The sequence below is a fragment of the Malania oleifera genome, chromosome 2 (assembly GCF_029873635.1).
Source record: "Malania oleifera isolate guangnan ecotype guangnan chromosome 2, ASM2987363v1, whole genome shotgun sequence".
NCBI lineage: Eukaryota > Viridiplantae > Streptophyta > Magnoliopsida > Santalales > Ximeniaceae > Malania > Malania oleifera.
Genome location: NC_080418.1, coordinates 91,841,038 through 91,863,470, shown reverse-complemented (window position 1 = coordinate 91,863,470; position 22,433 = coordinate 91,841,038). Strand labels below are relative to the sequence as shown.

Below are 22,433 nucleotides of genomic sequence, written 5' to 3'. Positions count from 1 at the left end.
AAAGCATTTGGATATAGTGTTGATTGTCATCACTAGGTTCTTTGTGCCCTTATTCTACTTTTTCTCGTTTGGTTTGGTTACCGAACAATACTTCCTAGTTGTAATGGCATCCTTCACTGCCATTTGAATATTTTGTATCATGCTTATAGTAATAATGGAATTGTGATATTTGTCCAGATGCTAAGCCTACTCATATATTAGCTCAAGCTAATCTAGGTTGGGATATGCATTAGGATATGTCTCCAAGGTGTATTTAGTAGGATAAAGTGCTAAAATCAATTCGTAGTAAAACTTTTTTTCCTTGGGTTTTTTTCTTCGTTCCATTTCTTCTTTCACTACTATGTGATGTTTTTTTTTTTTTTTTTCCTTTTTTTTGGGGTTTTTCTCCTAATTTACATGGTGTTCTTAGCATTGCACTCTTTGTAAGTGCTTGAGCAAAGCATTCGGAAGCCTTTTAAAAAGTTAGAAAGTATAAGATGGTTGAAGACTTCTTGCACTCTTTGTCAATGTTTAGCACCTCTAGAGTTTCAAAGTTAAAATGTTAGGTGTACTTACGCAAAGAGTATTTGTACATTTTCTAGATTTAAGAAATCTTTCACATATGATAACTGTTGATAAATAAGTCACTAACTTGGAAGAAGTAACATATTAGTCCTTTTCTTAGGCCAAAATACCATGAACTTCTTTCTTTAGTGATGTAGGGAAAGATTGGCATATAAAAGCACCTTTTGCTTCATGGAGGATCATTAAAGCTCTAATTGACTCCAAGTGGTCTATTAGGTCCATGCTACCATCAAATGATTTCATAGGGTGCATTTAGAATCTTAATTATGTGAAGTGGCTCATTCATGATCTTTTTGGGTGAACAAAGTCTCTTCTATTTTCTGCTATAATAACAATCTACCTAATTTTTGTAGCTATGTTCTCCAACCTTAAATCTTCCCTTCTTGGGATTTTCATCGATATTGGTTCCTTTTTTTTGTTTATAATTTAATGTGTCTCAAGGACTGACATTTAAACTTGCATTTGTCATAGGGAATCCAATATCAAATATGAGCTATAATGATATCCTAACAGGAATTTTGTATTGTTGGTCGATAGTGTTTGTAAATTATTAGTTAGGAGTCACATTTGTGTAGCAGCAATTTGAAATTACTTGAACAACAACATAGTGTCTTATGGAGGATCTTGTGATGGAGTTGCATTCTATTGAACTAGAGACTCTTTGAGGTGAGAAAGCGTGAAGAATATCTTTCATTTCAAACCATCATCTTTTGTATGTCCAATCAAAATAAGGTAACAAGAGTTGGGGCTTTGAGAAAATCTTGATGCTTAAGTTAGTCATATAATAAGTGAAATGGATGATACCAAGATTGGCTTAGATTGTATGCCTTTTCCTGAGAGGTTCTTCCCTTTAAAAGATTAAATGCCTTGACAGTTATTCCATAATTAATTTTGATTTTAAGAGATGGAGTAGGTCGTCATTACTATGGCAATTTTTAGGGTCATTGGTTTTTTTATTTTTTATTTTATTTTTTTACATATGTTACCTTTTCCTAAGTCCACATGATTTAGCTCACATTAGACATATACTACACAATAGAAATAACCCATCTCCCATTCCATATGCCTTTTTCAAATTTAGAACCTTCAAAGAAATAGTTTAGTAAGATTTTGTCAAATCACTTACTATGAAAGAAATTTATGACCTGGGTGATATTCGGAAGTTATGGTAGTGCCATATTTAGCATGGCCCCATGTGGTACAGCTGAACAAAAACTCAAACAATTGAACAAAAGAAATTTCAAACTAAAAGCTAAAAGTTAATTTTTTCTACAATAAATTATTTAATTTCATTATTATCCTTAATTTTTTTCAAATATTAGAAAACTATCAATGCATTAGTTATATTTCCTAAAAATGATTATATACATTTTAGTCATTTTAAATATTTTTAACTTTACAAATTTTTTATCAAACACAGTCAATTTTTTTTTTCTTTCCAACAGTGTCGTAAGGAGTCAAGGATTTTAAAATAATATAAAAAATTACTTTTCATCCGCTCCTTTTTAGAAAGTTCTTTCAAAAATTTATAGGGGGGCAAATTAAGCCTTAAAAAACTCAAAAAAATAAAAAAGGTTCAAAACTAACTTTAAAAAGCTTGAAAAAACTTACCAAACGAGTTTCACCTAATTTTTAGTCTTTTAAAAATAATTTAAAACAAAAAAAAGAGTCAAATTTGATATTAAGATTGCTCGTGGTCATCACAGGCCCATCATTATCTCATGTGACGTGTAATAAATAAAAAGAATAATAATAAGTAATGAATTCACATAGTGTGTGATGGTCGTGACTTTTATTATTTTCCTTTAATAAAACAATCGAATGTAGTCATTAATCACTGTCGCCCCACCGTTATACTGCCACGGGAGCCCGTTGTTTTTGAACGGTTAGCCGACCAACTGATTTTCATTTCTCACCATCGCTGCTGAGAATAATAAGGAAATGGTGCGTGCGTTAGCAAGTAGAAACCTTAATCGACGCCCGACCCAGTCTCGTAAATTAACAAGACATTATTAGACAAATGTCTAAGAGGACGGCGGGGCGGCAGCGTTAGGACCAAGCTAATGCTGTTGTCTAGCTGGCTCTACATTGGGTCCACTCCCTGTCCTACATATGATATGAACTATGCCACCACTTCAGTTCAAATACCTCTCTCTCTCTCTTTGATTCTGCTCTCCTGTTCATTTGATTGATCTGGCTCCCGATTCCCCACCCCCTCTCCAGTTTTTGTCCGAGGGAGAACATTTTGAGATCAAATACCAAAAGACGAAAAGCCAATCGGCTCATCTTTCCCAGGCAAGCCCATTCCTTTATATCTCTGTGTGTTTGTTTTATTTGTTATTCCATCCTGCTTTATTCTGCTACTAGTTTCTACTTTCTGATCCCTTTGGACTTGTGCTTTTTAATTTTTTTTTTTTATGTGTATGGAATTGTGAAAGGTTCCTCAACGTAATGATTGATTCGTGTTTGGATTGGATTGGATAGGAATTGGGATCCGTGGGTGTTGAATCCACTAACTGCTATATACTTTTCTGCTCACTCTATAAGAGGATCGATCGTTTCATGCATGCAATACGAACCCACTTTCTTACAGTGAAGATCGTCTCTGGATTTTGGATTTGGAGTTGGATCGCTTCGATTTCGTCTTCGACCGTTTCTCAGTGCTCTGCTAATAGTAGTTTTTGTTTCGCTGGTTTCCATTTGAATCGTTTTATATTGATTTTATCTTTTCTATCCTTGCGGAGTTTCGCAGTTCCTGATTTCCCTTTGCACGGATGATTTCAGTATTGTGATTGGAAAAACTTGATTGAAACAGAGGGCTTCGATTTCAGTCCTAGTTTTGTTTTCTGGTTTCTGCCCCTGGAAAAATGAGAAAGCTTTTCTGCTTTTCTAACCCTGAGATTCAACTTGCGTTAATTCCCACAAGTTGTCATTCAAAATCTGGGATTTTCTTTTCTTTTTTGTCCAGAGATTTTACTGGGAAAAAATTCTGAGAGATTCACTAGTGTCGTGCACGTTATCAATCTACCTTTCGTTCTTTCCATTCCTCTGTATATTTAAAAATCATTAAGCATATCATATTTGCACCTAATTTCTTTTCACAATTTCCAAACCCAAATTGAATTTTGGTGGATATTCTTTCTTTTTTCAATATATATATAAATATATTATTCCAGTGGGATCCTAAATAAGATAACCATATTGCATACTCTGCCTCCGCTAAATACGTGTATTTTAATTCTTTTGCCCTATTTCAAATTGGGTGGAACTTGGAAGGAGCAAAAAGATGAGCGCGTGTAATATGACAAAAGCACTGCCCAGCTACTTTTCTTTTTTTGGCAATCCCATTTTTTCCAATCTGCCACTCTGCTTTGCTTAGAATGACAACTCAGCCCTTTCAATAAATTTGTCTTTCAATCTACTTTTGGAAAGTAGAAGATAATTGAGTGTGGATTGAGCTGTCACACGGCTAATTAACTTTTGAGTGAGAAATACGGACCAAAGCTAGGGTGGTGGCTGGCCCGCTTGGGTAGGATCCACACCCAGTTTTATTTTATTTTATTTTATTTTGGCCCCTGCAATTCTAGTTGTTCTTGTGATGCGCTTCTTCGAAATTTGGATTCCATCAATTGACTTATGAACTTGAAATTTTAGGCCATTACTTGGAAGTGCAAGAATAGGTTCTATCATTTTATCCTATGCTCAAATTTATTTTAATGGTGTTAGAAACTCAGGTCAGAGAGACTCTTGTACCATGTTTGTATTGAATTGTTCAGGAGGTAATGTGCTGGTGATATTGTTGATTAGGGTCCAAATTTATTTATAGTTGGTTGATTGAGAGAGAAGTGTTCGTAAGAAAGTTTTGCCCTGCATTGGGCACTTGAGCCTGTGCTTGGCCATAAAGATGTTTTGAGGACATAGTGTGAATGCGAGTCACCATCGTCTACTGTTAGCACGGGGACATGTAGTGTGATCAGCCAAGAAAGCACTGTTAGATTGAAGAGTACTTACTGTTAGTAAATGAGGGTTGGATTGAAAGCTTTTCTTATCTTTCTAATGCTTTTCTGATCGAAGAGCTTTTATCAGATATATAAATAATATATTTATGGTTAAACTCTGTGTAATTGAAAGACGTTTAAACACAGGTTGAGTGAGATGTTGTAAAGGGCCTTCGGAAATTTCACATTAGAAATAACACAAGTAAAATTAATTTGTTATCATTTCACTTTGGTAAAGAGCTATGTCTCTTTCCTTCTTACTTTTCCTTTCTCTCACTTTATCTGCAATCGTATCCTTCCTTCTCTTTCAATCGTTCTCTGCTTTCTAATCTCCTTCTCATTCTGTTCTCATCCCCATGTTCCATTTTTGTTCTATTCTAAAAGGATGCAACCTGAACCTAGGTCACTGTTTGGCACAACTTAAAAACAAGTACTCACACAATTTTTTCTTTTAGTTAGTGCCTAAATAAAATATAAGTGGTGTTTGGTTGAATTTTAATAGAGGCTGTATAGTGAGTAGTATTGGGAAAAAAATTTTTCTCTTTTAAGAAATTTTCACAAGTAACCTAGAATAATTTTGGAGACTCGTATTCAATGAAACACCCACTTTAATGAGGTCATGGCTACTTGCTCAGGTAACATGCACCTTCTCGAGGCAATCCTAGATAAAACATGGGGCAAGTAACTATTTGGTAACAAATGCCTTGGACTGTCTGGTAACAGTCAACCTAAATGTCCACAAGGTGGGCTAGAGTAGCACGCATTAAAAGTTCATTTCAGTGAGCTTGCTATTATTTCAGAAGGGAGTGGAGTCATATACATAAAAAGAAATTGTTTAAGGCTTAGTTTGCCCCCTGGGACAGATGAAAAGCGCTTTTCAAAAAGTAGCTGAAGAAAAGGAGCTTATTTTGGTGTTTGGAAAATTTGTTTGGCGCCTAGAGTCAAAGGATCTGTTCAACATAAAAAGTTAATCCTGAGTTTTGGGCCAAAAAACTATCTACTAATTCAAAAGTATGAAATGACCAAAATGGATAGAATGATCCCTTAAAATCAAGGGTGCAAATGATGTGGAGATGATTTTGTAATGTTTAAAAAACCAGGGACACCTTTGGAGTAGAATGATCCAACTTTTATCTTTTAAAAGCTTCAGATCCATGACATCTAAAAGCTCTCAATATATAATATAATATGTGCTTGTGTGTGTATATACTTACATCATTAAGGCTTAATAAACATTGTTGGCCCATAACCTAACAGGCCTAAGATTTTAGGTAAAATGGTAATAATATATATGAATGTATATGTATGTGTGTGTATATATGTATGTGTGTGTAAGTAGATTTTTAAGAGGTCAAAAAGCATTACACCCAACTTTAAACATTCAGAAAGTAGTTTAGATAAAAAAAGGGACCCAGACTCACCTAAAGTGTATTTGTTACAAAATGTTGCCAGCTGCAAGCCTGCAAGCATGGTATAGAGTGTATATTCGTCGCCATTTTGACTCTTGTGGGATCTAATATATCCATATTAAAGACATCGTGATTTGTGCTTTTCCTTTGCAGTTAGGATAAAACTAAGAAATGCTCAAATTGCAGTAATCATAACTTCATATGTACCTAATTTGTTTGTGAAATATTGGTGTCAACCATCAACATAAGTAACCTTCCATGTGAGTCTGAAAAATACTTGGGAAAAAAATTTGCAATTATAGACCTTCACAGTGGTGCCGAGTGCCTACCAAATGCTTCCAAATGTCTTTTTAGTATGGGTGAACAGATTACTAAATTTCCCAGACTCATCCTTGGAATGAGAAAGCTGAATCATTTCCAGGTCAGTGCTTTCCACTAATGCAGAGTCTTCAATCATGTATTATTTTGTAACATTTATATAGATCTTATTTAGTAATTTTATATATAATTTGCTGTAGATAACGTTTAGAAAGTATAGTTGGTGTAGGAAAAATGAAGTGAAGTTCTTCTCCTCCTAAGTTTTTTATTTTTATTTTTATTTTTATAAAAAAAGTTTGTAGATAATTAACGTTGATGTGAAAAAAATTAATTCTGTGATGACATTGGAGAAGATTGCAGAAGTCTGGTATGATGTAGGTGCAAATTTTAATGGGCTCCATTAACAATAACCTTGAATTGAAATTGTATGTAAATCATAAATGAATGTTCTCTCTTATTTTCACTTGCTAGTTCTCTTTTTAGACATTTCAATGGATTCACAGAACTATCGCTCAGATGTAGCATTGTCCAAGTCTCTCTCTCTCTCTCCCCCGGGTGTGTGTGCATTAATGTCTTAGTTTTAACTTGGTGATGTCTGGGATGGCATACGAAAATGGCTTATGCAACTCTCATGACTCAGACTATGAAATGAATTTTAATTTTACTTATATGAGTCAAAAGCCACAAAGGTTGTGCTATAATTCATCCCCAGCACCTTTTTGAGTAATTTGTGCTTTTTTAAGTGCCAAAATTCTAGTCTAAATTCTTCTGTTTGGGTAAGCAGGCTTCTGGAAGTAATAGCCAAGTACGTGAAGCAAGTCTTGATATGGAAGAGGAAGCAACAGCAAGGTCAGAAACCCCAGTCATTAACCCTGTTGAGGCTGCCCAGAGCACTGCAGATCCTATTCAGGCAATTTCATTTTTATTTTATTTTATTTATGTTGTTGGTTAAATGTGATATACAACAGAGAACTTAAAGGAAAATTTATCCGAGGAAATGCAGTGAAAATTCCTTAGTTCTTCTTTGACAGGCAATGGAGTGGTAAATGACGATATGGATGGAAAAAGACCATGCGGAACAACTAAAAGCATGGATTTTTTTTTTTTGGGGTCATTTAATCTACTCAATTGCACATTGATTCAAATATCTACATTTATTACCGAAACTATTGAATATTTGTTACACAAACTAAACCTGAATTTTTATCCTTTGTACCTCAATTATTCCTATGTTACAGATTTATAAGTTGTTTTTAATAGCTGTAGAAACATAACATGTCCTTCATTGTTTTACAAATTCCCTTGCTTTATCCTGCTCTCATACTTTTCTTTAAGATGATTAATTCCTGAATTCCATGTATTTTAGTTTCTAAATCTTTAATGTCGTTTTATCTTCCACATCCTGAGTTATACATGCTAGTTTTGCATATTCTTGGGTTACTTCGAGACTCAAATACATTTTCAGCCTACCATACTATACGAAGGTCTTTATTCTTAGTAAACAGTAAACAATAATTCTAATTTTGGCATATTGCTTTCTGCATGGATTTTAAATGTTATTTTTTTTAAATACTTCTTTTCCTAAAAAGCGATTATTTATAAAATTTTGTTCTGCACAAATTTTTGTCTTAAAAATTTAAATGACTCTTTTTATCTTTAAAAAAATTTTAAATGATTCTTTTTATCTTCCAGATGTTGGCACTTAATAGTTGTTCATTGATTCTGCTTATCTTATTACAGGAGACAAATGGGGACTTGCAACACAAGAAGAAGGTAGGCAAGGAAGAAGAGGAAGAAATCACGTTGGATGGGGAATTCATAAAAGTAGAGAAGGAACCATTTGATGCAACCCATGCCGCTGAAAGAGCATCTGGAGAGGAGGATAGGCCATCTGATATTGAAAGAAGCTTAAGCAGTTCAACAGCAAACAGAGAATCCCTTGAAACTGAAGAGAGGATAAAAAAACTTGAGCTTGAATTGGAAAAAGTAGCTGGGGCTTTAAAACATGCTGAATCTGAGAATACTCAACTAAAGGAAAAGGTGTCACTGACAAGGGAGAAGCTTGAGGAAAGTGAGAAGAAATACAAGGAGCTGGAGCTCAATGATCAGAAGTTACAGCAGCAGATTGTGGAAGCTGATGGAAAGCACAATTTGCAGCTCAGTGCTTTGCAAGAGGTATTGCAAGATCAAGAAACCAAGCACAAGGAGCTGATCAACGTTAAAGAAGCATTTGACAGCCTCAGCCTTGAGCTTGAGATTTCAAGAAAGAAGACGCAGGAATTAGAGCAAGAGCTACAATCTTCTGTGGAAGCAGCACAAAAGTTTGAGGAGCTGCATAAGCAAAGTGGTTCCCATGCTGAGTCTGAGACCCAAAGAGCTTTGGAGCTTGAGAGACTGCTTGAACAAGCAAAACTAAGTGCAAAAGAAATGGAAGATCAGATGGCTTCTGTACAAAGTGAGCTCAAGGGTCTTTATGAGAACATCACTGAAAATCAGAAGGTTGAAGAAGCACTTACAAGAACTGCGGCAGAGCTATCTGCAGTTCAAGAGGAGTTGCAGCTTTCAAAATCACTAGTAGTGGACATTGAGAATAGGCTTTCTTCAAAGGAAGCTCTTATAGATGATTTGACGAAGGAATTGGATATGAAAAAGGCTTCAGAGTCTCAGGTTAAGCAAGATATATCCGCTCTTCAGAATCTCTTTACTTCAACAAAAGAGGATCTACAAGCAAAAGTTTCTGAAGTGGAAGAAATCAGGCAGGTGCTACAGGAGGAAATGAACAAAAGGGAGTTGGTTGAATCTGGCTTGAGAGCTGAGGAAGCACGGGTTTTGCTGGTAGAGGAGGAATTGACCAAAGTAGCCAAAGAGAGAGAAGTTCTTGAAGCATCTGTAGTGGATCTCACTAGTAATGCAGCCCAGATGAAAGAGTTGTGCAGTGATCTTGAGACAAAGTTGAAACTTTCGGATGAGAATTTCTGCAAAACAGACTCTTTTCTTTCCCAAGCTTTGGCAAACAATGCAGAGTTGGAGAAGAAATTGAAATCTTTAGAAGGGATCCACCTTGAAACAGGGGCTGCAGCAGCAAATGCCACTCAAAAGAATCTGGAGCTAGAAGGTATAATTCAAGCTTCAAATGCAGCAGCAGAGGAAGCAAAATCACAGCTCAGAGATCTTGAGACTCGTTTTATTGCATCTGAACAAAAGAATGTGGAGCTTGGGCAACAGATAAATCTCATAGAATTAAAAAGCAGTGATGCTGAAAGGGAACGGGGAGAATTATCTGGGATGTTGTCAGAACTCAAGGCTACATTGAGCATGGTTGAGGAAGAAAAGCAGATGCTAAATCGACAAACACAAGAGTATGAAGGGAAGATAACCCAGCTGGAATCTGCTCTGAGCCAGTCATCTTTGCAGAATTCAGAGCTTGAGCTGGAGTTGAAGAGCATTGCAGGGAAATGTGCTGAACATGAAGGCCAAGCGAATATGAACCATCAACGAAGTCTTGAATTAGAAGATTTAATTAAGCTGTCTCATTCCAAAGTAGAGGATTCTGGCAAGAAGGTGAATGAATTGGAGCTATTATTAGAGGCTGAGAAGTACAGAATTCAGGAACTTGAAGAGCAGATAAACACGATGGAAATAAAATGTTCGAATGCTGAAGCAGAATCTCAGAAATATTCAGATAAGGCATTTGAGCTTGTGGCAGAACTTGAGGGGTTCCAAGAGAAATCGATGAGACTTGAACATGCGCTGCAAATGGCCAATGAAAAGGAAAGGGATTTGACAGAATGCTTGAATGTTACAACTAATGAGAAGAAAATGCTTGAAGAAGCATCAAACAATTCCAACAAGAAGCTTGCAGAAGCAGAAAATCTACTTGAATTCTTACAGAACGAATTGGACACGATGCAAAAAAAATTGGAAAGATTTGAAAATGACCTCAAAGATGCTGGAATGAGAGAGAGAAAGATAGCTGAGAAGCTTCAGTCTGCAGAAGAGCAGCTTGAGCAACAAGGGAGAGTAATAGAGCAAGCTGCTGCAAGAAACTTGGAACTTGAATCATTGCATGAATCCATAACAAGGGAGTCAGAGCTGAAACTTCAAGAAGCAATTTCAAGCCTAACCAGTAGGGATTCTGAGGCAAAATCTTTGCATGAGAAACGACAAATTCTTGAAGAGCAAGTTAAGGCGTATGAAGAGCTGATTTCTCAAGCAGCTGATAGATCATCATCTCTCAAGCAAGAAGTAGATCAGAGTTTGGCGAGAATAGCTTCTCTGGAAGGCGCAAATGAAGAACTCAAAAAGAGAATTTCGGAAACAGGAGATAGAGCTGCTCAGTCATTCTCTGAGAATGAGCTGTTGATTGAGACAAATAACCAGCTTAAAAGTAAGATCCATGAACTACAGGAATTGCTGGATTCTGCTATTTTCGAAAAGGATGCCACTGTTCAACAGCTTACTTCTCACCTCAACACCATTACTGAATTAAAGGATCAGCATTCCCGAGCCTCTGAACTTCAGTCTACAACTGAAACTCGTGTCATAGAAGCAGAGAACCAGTTACAAGAAGCCATTGAGAAATTTACCAAAAGAGATTCAGAAGCTATAGAGCTGAATGAGAAGCTTATTGTACTTGAAGGGACATTAAGAACGTATAAGGAACAGGTTCATGAAGCTTCCACAATGGCTGAAGCTCAAAGAATTGAGCTTGAAGAGACTCTGCAGAGATTAAAGCATGTGGAAGGCATTGTTGAGGAAGCACAAACTAAGTCAAGCCAATTTGAAAAAGAGAATGAGGGGCTAGCTGAGGTGAATTTGAAGCTAACTCAGGATCTGGCTGTATGTGAGTCCAAAATAAATGATCTACAAGCAAAGTTGTCTGCTGCCCTTAATGAGAAGGATGAAACAATTGAAGAGCTTCATTTATCGAAGAAAGCAATAGAAGATTTGACGCAGCAGCTTTCTTCAGAAGGGCTGAAACTACAATCTCAGGTTTGCAGCTTTGAAATTCGTCATTAATGTTGATAATATATAGCTTTTACTGCATTCATGGTTTCTTGATACTTCATGACCTAATGAATTTTTCCGCCCACAACATTCTGACTTAACATGCTCTCACTCTACAGATATCTTCAGTTATGGAAGACAATAAACTACTCAATCAAAAATATGAAGATGCCAAGAATGAACTTCAAACTGTAGTAATCCAGCTTGAAGGACAGGTGAAAGAAAGGCAATCAGATAAAGCTGCCCTAAAAGCTGAGATTGAAGAACTAAAAGCTGAGATTGTTGAGAAGTCTGTATTGCAAGCTCATGTTAAGGAGCTTGAAGAACAGTTGGTGGTAGCAGAAGCTCGAATGAAGGAAGAGGTATTGCAATCTTTATTGATGACCAAGATTATCATGAATGTTTTTACACTTGTTTTGGGTGGGGAGAAGAGAAAAGAAATAGAGAACAGAGGAAAAGATTCAGGAATTTTTTTCCGCCCTCCAAATAGGACAAATTTAAAGAGAAGTGGAGAGAAACTACTAGAAAAACCTGCACACCCTTAAGGCAACTTTAAAAAATGGCTTTGTTGGAGGTATTATGGTTTATGAAAATCACCCTTTTTTTTTACTTCTCTGGTTTTCTTTTCACTCTGGAACCAGATGGAGTGGAAAAGAACTAGCTCTCTTACCTTCTTGTCTATGGAGAAAACTGAAAACAAAAGTAAAGACAAAAAGGGCCACTTTTTTCTTCTTCCAAATTGAAAAGATTTGGAGAGAAATGTTGAGAAATTAAAGAATAAAAGAAAGAGGCAAACAGACATCCCCTTGACAATTTTAAAAAGTGTCCTTCAAGGATATTACTTCTATGATAATCAATTTGTTTTTCTTTCCTTGGGTTTCTTTTTACTCTCTCTTGTTCTCTCCTGTTACCAATCGGAATAGAGAAAAACAAATTTGGCTGCCCCTCCCTTCTCTTGTGGCCTATAATTATTATTATTCTTTTCAATTTCATGTCTCTACTTTCCACTTGTATTCAACCAAACGAAGTGTAAAAGGCAGTGTAGGATTATCCCATCATCAATCAGAGTTGCATTATGAGTTCCTGAAAAATTTGCCTGTAGGTTGAAAGCATCAGGGCAGCTGCAAATGGGAGAGAAGCTGAATTAAGTACAAAATTGGATGAACAAGCGCATAAGGTTCATGACAGAGATTTATTACATGAAAAAATGTTACAACTTCAGAAAGAGTTAGATCTTGCTCAGAGGGTGCTTGCTGAGCAGGTCAGATTCTTCTCATATTTTAGACTGATTTCTACTGTATTTTATATTTTCTAGAGTTAAAATGCATGAATTTTAAAAGTTTAAATTGACCAGATACGTGAAATTAAGCTGGGCACAAGATTATGACTGTTTTCATGGTAAATTGAAATGATTCAACACCTGTTAATCAATGTGTATGCCACTTATCCAGCACGTTAAAAAAAATATTAATTAAACTTAAAGATGACTGAAGAATTGTTCTTAATTTGAAATTCTTACCAAGCAGAAAAATGCTGATTCTCATAAAGAGTTGGAACAAGAGGATCCTGCAAAGCACTCCCATGAGGAGTTTGAAGCAATGAACAAGAAAATTCTACTTCTAGAAGAGCAAGTTCGAGAGCTAGAGCAGAAGTTGCAGTTGGCTGATGCTAAATCAAAAGAAAAGGTCATCCCCTTCCCTCTCTCTCTCTCTCTCTCTTTCTGCTTCTTCTTTGTTGAGCAAAGCTAGTCCTATACTTTTGAGATGTCCTAAAGCTCTCGCTTCTCATTCTGTTTATAATAAAACTATGGATTAAATTCCCTCAAAGATGGAAAAATATCGAATTTACGCTACCAAAAATACACTACTTTGTAGTAGGAGAAAATATTAGATACACTGGTGTACTAGTCAGCGTGCTGATTGGTGCACCGAGGCCAATCATATTATGCCATGTGTCTATTTTAACTGAATTAGATATTTATAATTTTTTTTTTTTTTTTGTCTAACATGCCATAAACATGGCGAAAGTATTGGTCCCTATGTGCCATGATTTATAATATACTAGTCTTTGATTTAGTGCATCTATGAGATACCCTAAGATGCGCATTAGGTGAATCTGATGGTTGACTGATTGCACTATGTGCAAAGACAACATTTGGTCCAGTAATTGTAAGATATTTTAACTCCCCAATTGATCTTCTTGACTGTTGAGGATTTAGTATTAATGGTCCAGTAGCTGTAAGATACTTTAGCTCCCCAACTGATCTCCTTGATTGTTGAGGATTTAGTATTAACGCCATCATCTGCAGTTGACTTACGATCCAAATGTGTATCCATGGGCTTAGTTCTAACTTATCTGCCTGCTTCACTCTACAAATCCTCTCGACTGTTGAGGATTTCCTATGAACGCCATTATTTTTTCTATTGACTTATTGTTAGAATCCATATGTGTATCAATGGATAAACATATTTTGTTGCTTCTCTCAACAAGTGTTGTACTTTCATCATTGTAGAAAAGTCTCAGAACTTGTCATGGATACTTCAATGCCCAGAAAATATTTGAACTGACCCAAATCTTTGGTTTGAAACCCTTCATGTCAAAACAAGGTACTTGACAGTGTCTGTCAATCCATTCTCTTGAAGATTGTTTTAACACGAATTCCTCATAGAAAATTAAAACTTGGGTTGCCCCCTCTAAACTTCCTTGTGAAGCTCTTGAGCGGAAAAAGAATTTATTTGATATCTAATTGATGTAATTGACCAGTTAAAGTGATTCCAAGAGACAAATGCAATCTTGTCCATAGGGAAAGTTGTCAAAGTAATTGTGGGGCTTGTGGCCGTAAATTTAAGTGTACTTTTCAGCTACATGGCGAGCCTTCAGTTGATATATAGATGCTTTAGACTTAATTTTCACTGTAAACACTCATCAACATCCGACAATAGACTCCTCAGAAAGTAACTGTACTAGCACCCAAGCATTATTTTGTGAAAAAGCATTCATCATTTTTTGCATGGCAGCTTGCCAGCTAGGATAGGCAAAGGCTAACAAGCAAATGTATTAGGAGTAACTAAAGTGAGGAGAAAATCATAATATGAAGGTGAAAAATTATCGTTGGACATGTTATGTAATAGGACTAACCTATATAGATGGCAGTCATAGGATCTATTTGATAGAAATTGGATTGGAATACAAGGGAGTGCTTAGCAAAATAGGTGTCTCTGGTTGGCGCTGCCTGAGGTGACGTTGTTGAATATACACTTGCAAAGGCAAAGATAGACTAGAAGAAGGAAAAGAAGATTACGGTACTAGGGATTTTGATGAAGACTCGGGCACAAGTGTAGAAATATGAACAAGTTTATGCTACAGTAATGTAGTACGGATTTGGCCTATGTTGCAAGCTCCCTAATATCATCATCACCCTTCCTTTATATCTACTACAAGTGCCTTGCCTAACGTGCCATGAGGCAATTCCTTAGTTTATCTTTTAAAGGTATACCTCTCATCAACCTTAGTGTTCTCATTTCAACAAGGTTTACATTTTAGCTATATTGTTTTGTAGTTGCCTAACATTTTGATTCATATAGCATAAATGCCATGAATGTGTTAATACCTTAATATATCTTTTAAAAATCGTGTACCGCTCATCAATCATAGTGTTCTCATTTCAATAACTTCTACTTTTTAGCTATATTGTTTTGTAGTTGCCTAACATTTTGATTCATATAGCATAGATGGTCTTATTGCCATCGTGTAGATCTCCCTTTTAATTTTATGATATTTTACAATCACTTAACACACTGAAGCATTTCTCCATTTGACCCAACTTGCTTTAACTCTTTGTATTTAATCTTCCTTAATTTCTCCATCAACATGCACAATAAATTTAAGGTGTTGAAATCGAAATCTACTAGTGCTGATAATTTCTTGACCATCAAGCTTAACCTTTTTATCTAATACTCCTAAAAATAACTAAGTACTTTTTAATGTTTAAATACCCTTTTATTGTATTCTGTTTTATATTTGTTAAAATACATCTATATTCTAAAGCTTCTCTACATAGTTTCAACTTAGATTGTTCTCAATCAAGACAATATAAAATCTGCAAACTACAAACACCATTGAATCTCATTTTAGATGTTTCTAGTAAGGTTATCCATCGCTAATGCAGAAAAGCAAGGATTCAAAGCAGACCCTTGATGTTTATCCATTGTGATGAGAAATTCCATAAGATTGTGTTTGTGAGATGAATTTCAAGCAGTGGATTTGGACAAAAAAAAAAATAGTGCAATTTCGTATTGAGTTTTATCTGAAGTCCAAGGTTTGAATTCGAAGGTCCCAAACACAAGACTCTTCACTTATACTCCAAATACTAGTCATTGCTCTACTAGACACATCCTTAATGGCATCTGCATATCTACTACATATCACACCCCCCCCCCCCCTCCCTCCCTCCCACCCCAAAAAAAAAACAAAAAACTATTTTCTAGAAAACCTTGGTTTTTAACCTTAATATTTTTTCAATTATTCTTGTCCAAAATTTCGTTGTATGGCTCATAAGTTTAGTTCCATGATATTTATTACAATTTTGAATATTCCCTTTATTTTGATACAATGCATTAAGGTGATTTCCTAAATGTATTTTCTTAGCTCTTATAACTTTGTTAAATAAATTAGTTAACCAACACCATCACTAGGCATGTGCAAAATTTGATTTTGATTTCATTTGGTAGTATAGCTTTTTCATTTTTCATCTCCTTTAATGCATACTTAACTTTATTGATTCTAATTTTTTGGATAAATTTTTTATTTTTAGCCTTTTCCTTAGTTTTCAATTCCAAGTTTAAGCTTTATACTTTGATTTCACTAAATAGCTAATTGAAGTAGGACTGCCATCTTTATGTTGAGTCTTCATCCTTAGTAGAAACACTATCATCCTAATTTTTTATACATTTGATATTACCTAAGTCTTTACTTTCTCACTAGCTTTAGCAAATTTAAATGTCTTTTTCCTCTTCTTTGGTATCTAGTCTAGTATATAAATTATTACATGCTTTATGTTTAACTTCACTATTTTTATTTTTTTTTTCATCCAGTCTTTCCTCCTTATACTTGAGTTTTTCCAAATTTCTACAATTTTTCCTTGTCTTAAAGCACATTATTTTCTAATCTCAATTGCTTTTTGAATGTTTTGATCCCAACACAAACTCTCTTTACTAGTTATGCATCTTCCTCTAGATTCACCCAAAGAGTTTTTGTAGAACAGACTACGCTACTCCAAACAGTTTTTGTATCTATGTTGTCTCTCATTGTTTAGTCACCATCTTGTATTGTTTTATTTTTTTTATTCTATTATATTTTCTTCCTTTATTTTCCAACAATTAGTATTTCATATTGATATATATTACCCTTCATTTTCTATTTTTAATGCATATAAACAAATGCACTAATACTCTATGATATGCACCTAAACTTTCACATAGAATAACTTTACAGTTGTTACATGATAAATAATCTACTCTACTAGTTAATTAAAGAATCAATTTAGTTTTTGTTTTGTCTAGTCTTGAAGGTTATGAGACGTTCTTCACACTTTTTGAGACACATATTCATTGTTAGATGATCACATGACATAGAGAAGTCTAAGATCATATCCATGGAATCATTTTTATATCCATATCTATGACCTCCATGTATCCTCTCAAAACCATCCTTTCCAAGGTAACCATTCAAATCCATTACTTTGAAAATTTTCTTACACCCTAATATCCCTTGCAAAATATTATCTATATATTCCCCAAATTTTCTTTTATGGTTTTTCCTCTAAAGCCCATTTGAGGAGCATAAGCACTCCTGATATTTATTTTCTCTAAGAGTATAAAAATCATAATGATTTTTGTACTTTTATCTTTTACTTTTTAACATCTACAAACACTATCTTTTAGGTCTGTCTACAATGCCATCTACCCCATTCTTATGTTTGTCTTTCTTACTGTTCAAACCTAAAATTCTTAATTTCTTCAGCTTTCTTCCCTATAGTCACACTCTTGGGCCCAACTCTGAAGAGGTATTACGCACTTTGGCCCACTAGCCTCACGATTCTACCCTATAAAAGCACCTTAGATTGTTGGAGGCCGAACCATCCTTGTAAGCTTAAGATTTTCCTAGTACACATTTGATTTGGTGAGTTATTATCTACTTTGGCCCACTAGCCTCACAGTTTTGTCTTGTAAAAGGCGCCTCACTCAGTAGAGTCCAAACTGTCCTTATAAGTCTAAGATTTTTGTAGTACACATCTGATGTGGGGTGTGACACCTACCCACTTGGTTTCTTGAAGGTTTCTTCTAATGATTGTATCAATTACCTCTATGCTTTATCAATAGGGTCCCTACATTTCCAAGGTGCTAATCTAATCCCAATCTTTTGAATTAGCTTTTGTACTTGCCTGTGTTTGACGCGGAAATTGTTGCACATCTGACCGTACATGGGCATGGACGCATTGCTTAGGGTCGACAACTTAGCCTGCACTTGCCATTTTTTTTCACACCATTTAAGCCCATTAGTTGTAGGCCTGGTCTTACATTTCCACCAAATTGTTGAAATTTTCATTAAAAGAATGTCTACATTCCTCCACCCTTGAAATTGAAATGGCAGTCCATTTTCCTTTGACAAAATTTTCATTGAAAATTTCACAAATCATTTGAAATTTATCGAAATGTTAAAATTTCTACGAAATTTGTCGAGATTTTAACTATAGAGTGAGATTTCATGGAAATTCAAATTTGAGATTCGAACCCAAGTATAAAATTTCTCTTTTAATATATGCATTTTGTTTTTATTATATAGAAATTAAAGATCGTTACAAGAAGGTTTTGAATTATAGGTTTCAGACTTGAAAATAAATAAAAATTAAATTTTGATATATGCTATAACATTTTATTTGACCATTTGTGTAAAAAATATCTATATTTTTAAAATAAATTATATTTATTTATTTATGAATTTCATTCAAATCAATTTATTATGTTCTGCATGATTATTATATTATAGTTATTGTATCTTATAATCTGTATATCTGTCCTTGATGTATTTTAATTATAATATTATTGTTCTAATCTTGCATTATTATGTCTAATAATAGTTTCAAAAGTTCCATCACAGAATCCCACGATGACTAATAATTTCCATCATTTTTTAAAATTGAAATTGATATAGAAATTGACATTTCCATACGTTTGTGGCGTCAGAATCTTGAGGGATGGCACAGTGAATAATTAGCAATTATTCATTACATAGACCTTATAACTTTATTCTGGCTGTTAGGTGTGCATAACACTACCCTCCACCTGTCTTGGGACAAAAGACATTAAGTGCAGCACTGGTAGAGTTAAAAGGATCGATTCAATGTAGGACAATAACAGTCATGCCTCTTGTGAGAATGAAAATAGACAAGAAGTCAATTTATTGACTCTTGAAGAAATGCAAGATGGCCTATCAATCAAATCCCAGCATGTCATGACTATGGTTCTCTAACCCACAGTGAGTACTTGTGAGGTGAATGTCTTATCACGTAGACCTTTCCCCCCACAATTGCTGCGTCCACCACTGTGGCCTTTACCACCACAGGGAGTTTGGTTGCAAAGTAATCGTTCTTCACACTAGAACTAGGATAACACATCAATCTCTAGAAGGACAAAGTACCCATAAAAACCTTTTGCAAATGAGGAAAGTTTGGCTTCTTCCTAGGACTTGGGAATTGGGATTTTATTGGTTCAAATTCTGGTTTCATATAAGCCAAAACTTGAGTATCATTTGTTCCCTTTGTTTTTGCATCTCTCCAACATCAATACTTAATAGGCTGAAGCACATTCAACTCTTCATAGACCTGCTTCACGTCTTCAAAATATTGTGATTGATTATCTTCCTGGTACGACTCAAAAGAAGTCTAAAAGGAGATCATAGATCCTCATTGAATTAACAGTAAATAGTAACTTAATGTAATTATGTATCTCCTTGCACGTATCTAAATGTGTAGATAGATGGAGGGGCAGGAACTAAGGGGGGACCCCTCCGCCCTGGGTTTGGTCAGCTTGTTTTGGTCCGAAGGGCCTGGGTCAGGTGGGGTTCCCTGTTGTCAAAAAAAATAAAAATAAAAATGTGTAGATAGATTTATAGGTGGGGCTACGTAGCATTTCATAGTAAACCCGCAATTTCCATATACTTAAATCTATACATCCATTTTCTCCCTACCAGTAGGTGCTTTAGTAACTAGATAAGATTGATTTCCTTGAGATGAGATAGATTTTAATCATAGTTGTCAAATCAAGATTCAAATTATTTTGGTAATTGTGAATTGAATTGATTGTAAGATTTAGTACAGAATTTTAAAATAAATTTTGAATGGCATATACGTGCAACAGATGAAATAAATTGGAAAAATAAATATTTTAACAAATATGGATGCATATTAAAAGCTTGAGCTTTGAAAGAAACTAAGATGTGATAAAAAAACTGTGGGAAAGAATTGAGGAAAATTACGTAAAAAAATATGGAAATTATATGGTGTTTAAAAATCCATAAAGTTGAGAACAAGGACTTAAATTTCGATTGAACTTTACACATCTACATTTTGAGTTTTCTAGGGTATGGTCTCACAACTCACTGTCAAATTCGTTTTTGAAAAATTTCAACTGTATTTTTGACAAAAATTTTGAACTTTTGGTAGAAATTTCAAATTTTCGATAAATTGAGAAAGAAATTTCAAAATTTTGGTAAATTTTGACATAAATTTCAATAGTTCTGCATTATAGCTCAAGTTTTGATGGAAAAAATTGGGGGAAAAAAAAAGAGAGTTTTGATGCCCTAAATAAAGCATACCTCCTTGCTTCACCTACGTTTGTCGTAAACTAAGCATACCCCCTTAATGTTGTATTATCTAATTAAAATGCCCTCTCATGCTTGTTTTACTATTTTGTCCCTGCCAAATGCCAATGATAACCCAATTACAAAACTTAACCCACTATTTAACTATGCTTAACCCGATATTTAACTATGGCCTTCCACTATTTAACTATGGCCTTATTGTTATCATTATTATAAATATTCTTTATTGTCTTGCTTGCTTTGTGAATTTTTGCAATTTTTATTTACTACACACCAAAAACTTGTCATGTATGCATTTTCTAAATTTATTTGATACCAAACCATCCATAATCATCTATTTTATGTTTCCTAAATTTTTTTCATTGTAAATTTCCTTTATTTACTACAAATTTTAGTCATTTCTTTAAATCAAAATTGAGACTGAAAGTTCCATCAAAATTTCTGTAAATTGAGACCATTGAAATTTTTGTAAAATGAGACCATTGAGATTTCCATTGAAATCAAATTTTAAGTCCTCGTTTGAGAACTTCCCCAAACTTCAAAACCACCCAGCCAATCAGGACTTATGATAGAGCAGCTTTTCTATTTTTATTTTTATTTTATTTTTCTGAAAGACAAAATGGTGTCATGCTGGGGATTCCAACAATGGTTTTGTTTTGGTTTGTTTTTTAAACTATGGAAGAGAAGACCAACAATGGTTTCCTTTTGGGACATGACCTAATTGCTGTGAACTGACTGAAGTAATTGGCTTACATTGATTGAATATTGATTTGCATGTTAGTCGATGAACTCAGGTATGATTCAGACAGCTCCTTGCTTTTCCCATGTATGGTTGACTTTCAAATCGTATGGTTCTAGTGACTATAATTTTGATTTCCTTAGGCCACTGCATAAATTTACTATCATGAGTAATTTGTAGGAATCCATGAGAAACCCAAACAAACAGGAATGCACTAGAGAATCAAACTGATTGCCCTAAGCAGAGGACTCAATGCCCTAATATAGTAAGCACTAGGCAAGAGACTAAAACACTGATATTGCATCAAAAAATCAAACAAGTCCCCGAAGGCCTAGATTTTCCATTTGGGTTCTCTAAAGTCAATGCATCTTTGATTGATTTGAGTCGAAACACTATTAAGTACCTCCAGATGACTTCAGTCAGGGGAAGAATTGTGGCAAACATGCCTCTAATTGCTGCAGGCTTAAAAGCATATCAAAATTTCAATATGCTTTCATCTGTAGCTCCTTTGTATTCTTAAATGCTTTGCTCTAAACCCATGCTGCAGGACAATGGAGGCAGTCCTATGGAATTGAAGGATGGTGTAGAGTTGAAATCCAGGGACATAGGATTGACCATTCCAAAGCCTTCAAAACCTTCCAAAAGGAGAAGTAAGAAACTGGAATCAGATGCTAAAAAACTGGAATCAGATGCTCAGACCTCACCGTCGACCAGGCCCAATACCCAAACCTCAGAGTTGTCTCCTGCCATGACCTTGAAGTTCGTCTTGGGAGTAGCCTTGGTGTCTGTGGTGATTGGCATTATTCTTGGGAAACGATATTAGCATGGTTTGTGGTTTGGAATATATATTTTGATTGCGCACCCTCCTCCCCTTCCCCTTTAATTTATGCATGGCAGATTGAGAGTTTTCTTTGTATGCTATATGGCTTAGGTTTTGAAGATGGCCAACGAATTTCATTTTTGCCTTTTGTTTTTTGGTTCATGTATGCAACACCATGCACAATTGGTTCATGCATCATTCAAGGTTGTATTTAGTTTTATTCAATGATTTTATTGCAGAGTTTTATGATTTCTAGCTTTCGGCTTTTCAGCGCGCAATCTCTCTCTGATAATAACTGGATTAATAATTTCATTAACCATTAATAAATAAATTAATTTTTATCTTCTATTAAATCAAAATGGTGTAATGAAGGTGGAATTATAAGTAGTAAATTAAACAATTGGACAATAGCATTTTTTCAAAACTCAAGAGCACAGGTAAGATTAAAAATGCAGAGCTATTACAATAACAATTTTTTATTTTTGGTGTTTTAAAATTTCCAAACAACTGTTTACTTAACCTCTTGGCCATTTACCTCATTTTACAAAAATGAATAGACTTGTATAGGCAATCAATATATTTAAGCTTAAAACACTGATTAATTAGATATTTAAAATTATAGAATTTTTTTATGACAAAAACTAAAAATATATACATATAATTGACCAAACTTTGAAAGCTTGCAAAAAGGATGTCTT

General features: G+C 34.8%; 1 protein-coding gene across 2 annotated transcripts; it reads left to right on the top strand.

Moving 5' to 3' along the window:
- Positions 1-2,422: 2,422 nt before the first annotated feature.
- LOC131147944 (uncharacterized) lies at positions 2,423-21,984 on the top strand. Of its 2 annotated transcripts, XM_058097617.1 has the most exons (8): positions 2,664-2,859; positions 3,049-3,238; positions 7,074-7,199; positions 8,030-11,281; positions 11,416-11,658; positions 12,399-12,557; positions 12,823-12,981; positions 21,463-21,984. In XM_058097617.1, exons 3-8 carry the CDS (start codon positions 7,116-7,118, stop codon positions 21,736-21,738), a joined length of 4,173 nt encoding a protein of 1,390 aa, XP_057953600.1. In that variant the 5' UTR covers positions 2,664-2,859; positions 3,049-3,238; positions 7,074-7,115; the 3' UTR covers positions 21,739-21,984. The 2 variants fall into 2 exon arrangements, with proteins under 2 accessions (XP_057953601.1, XP_057953600.1); XM_058097618.1 differs by lacking the exon at positions 3,049-3,238 and having other exon boundaries at positions 2,423-2,859.
- The last annotated feature ends 449 nt before the right edge of the window (positions 21,985-22,433 follow it).

Excerpts from the sequence above, each read along its gene's own strand:
- LOC131147944 (XM_058097618.1), top strand. The coding sequence starts at position 7,116 with ATGGAAGAGGAAGCAACAGCAAGGTCAGAAACCCCAGTCATTAACCCT. Across the intron at positions 7,200-8,029 it reads GCACTGCAGATCCTATTCAG|GAGACAAATGGGGACTTGCA; the intron begins GCAATTTCATTT and ends ATCTTATTACAG. Across the intron at positions 12,558-12,822 it reads AGAGGGTGCTTGCTGAGCAG|AAAAATGCTGATTCTCATAA; the intron begins GTCAGATTCTTC and ends CTTACCAAGCAG.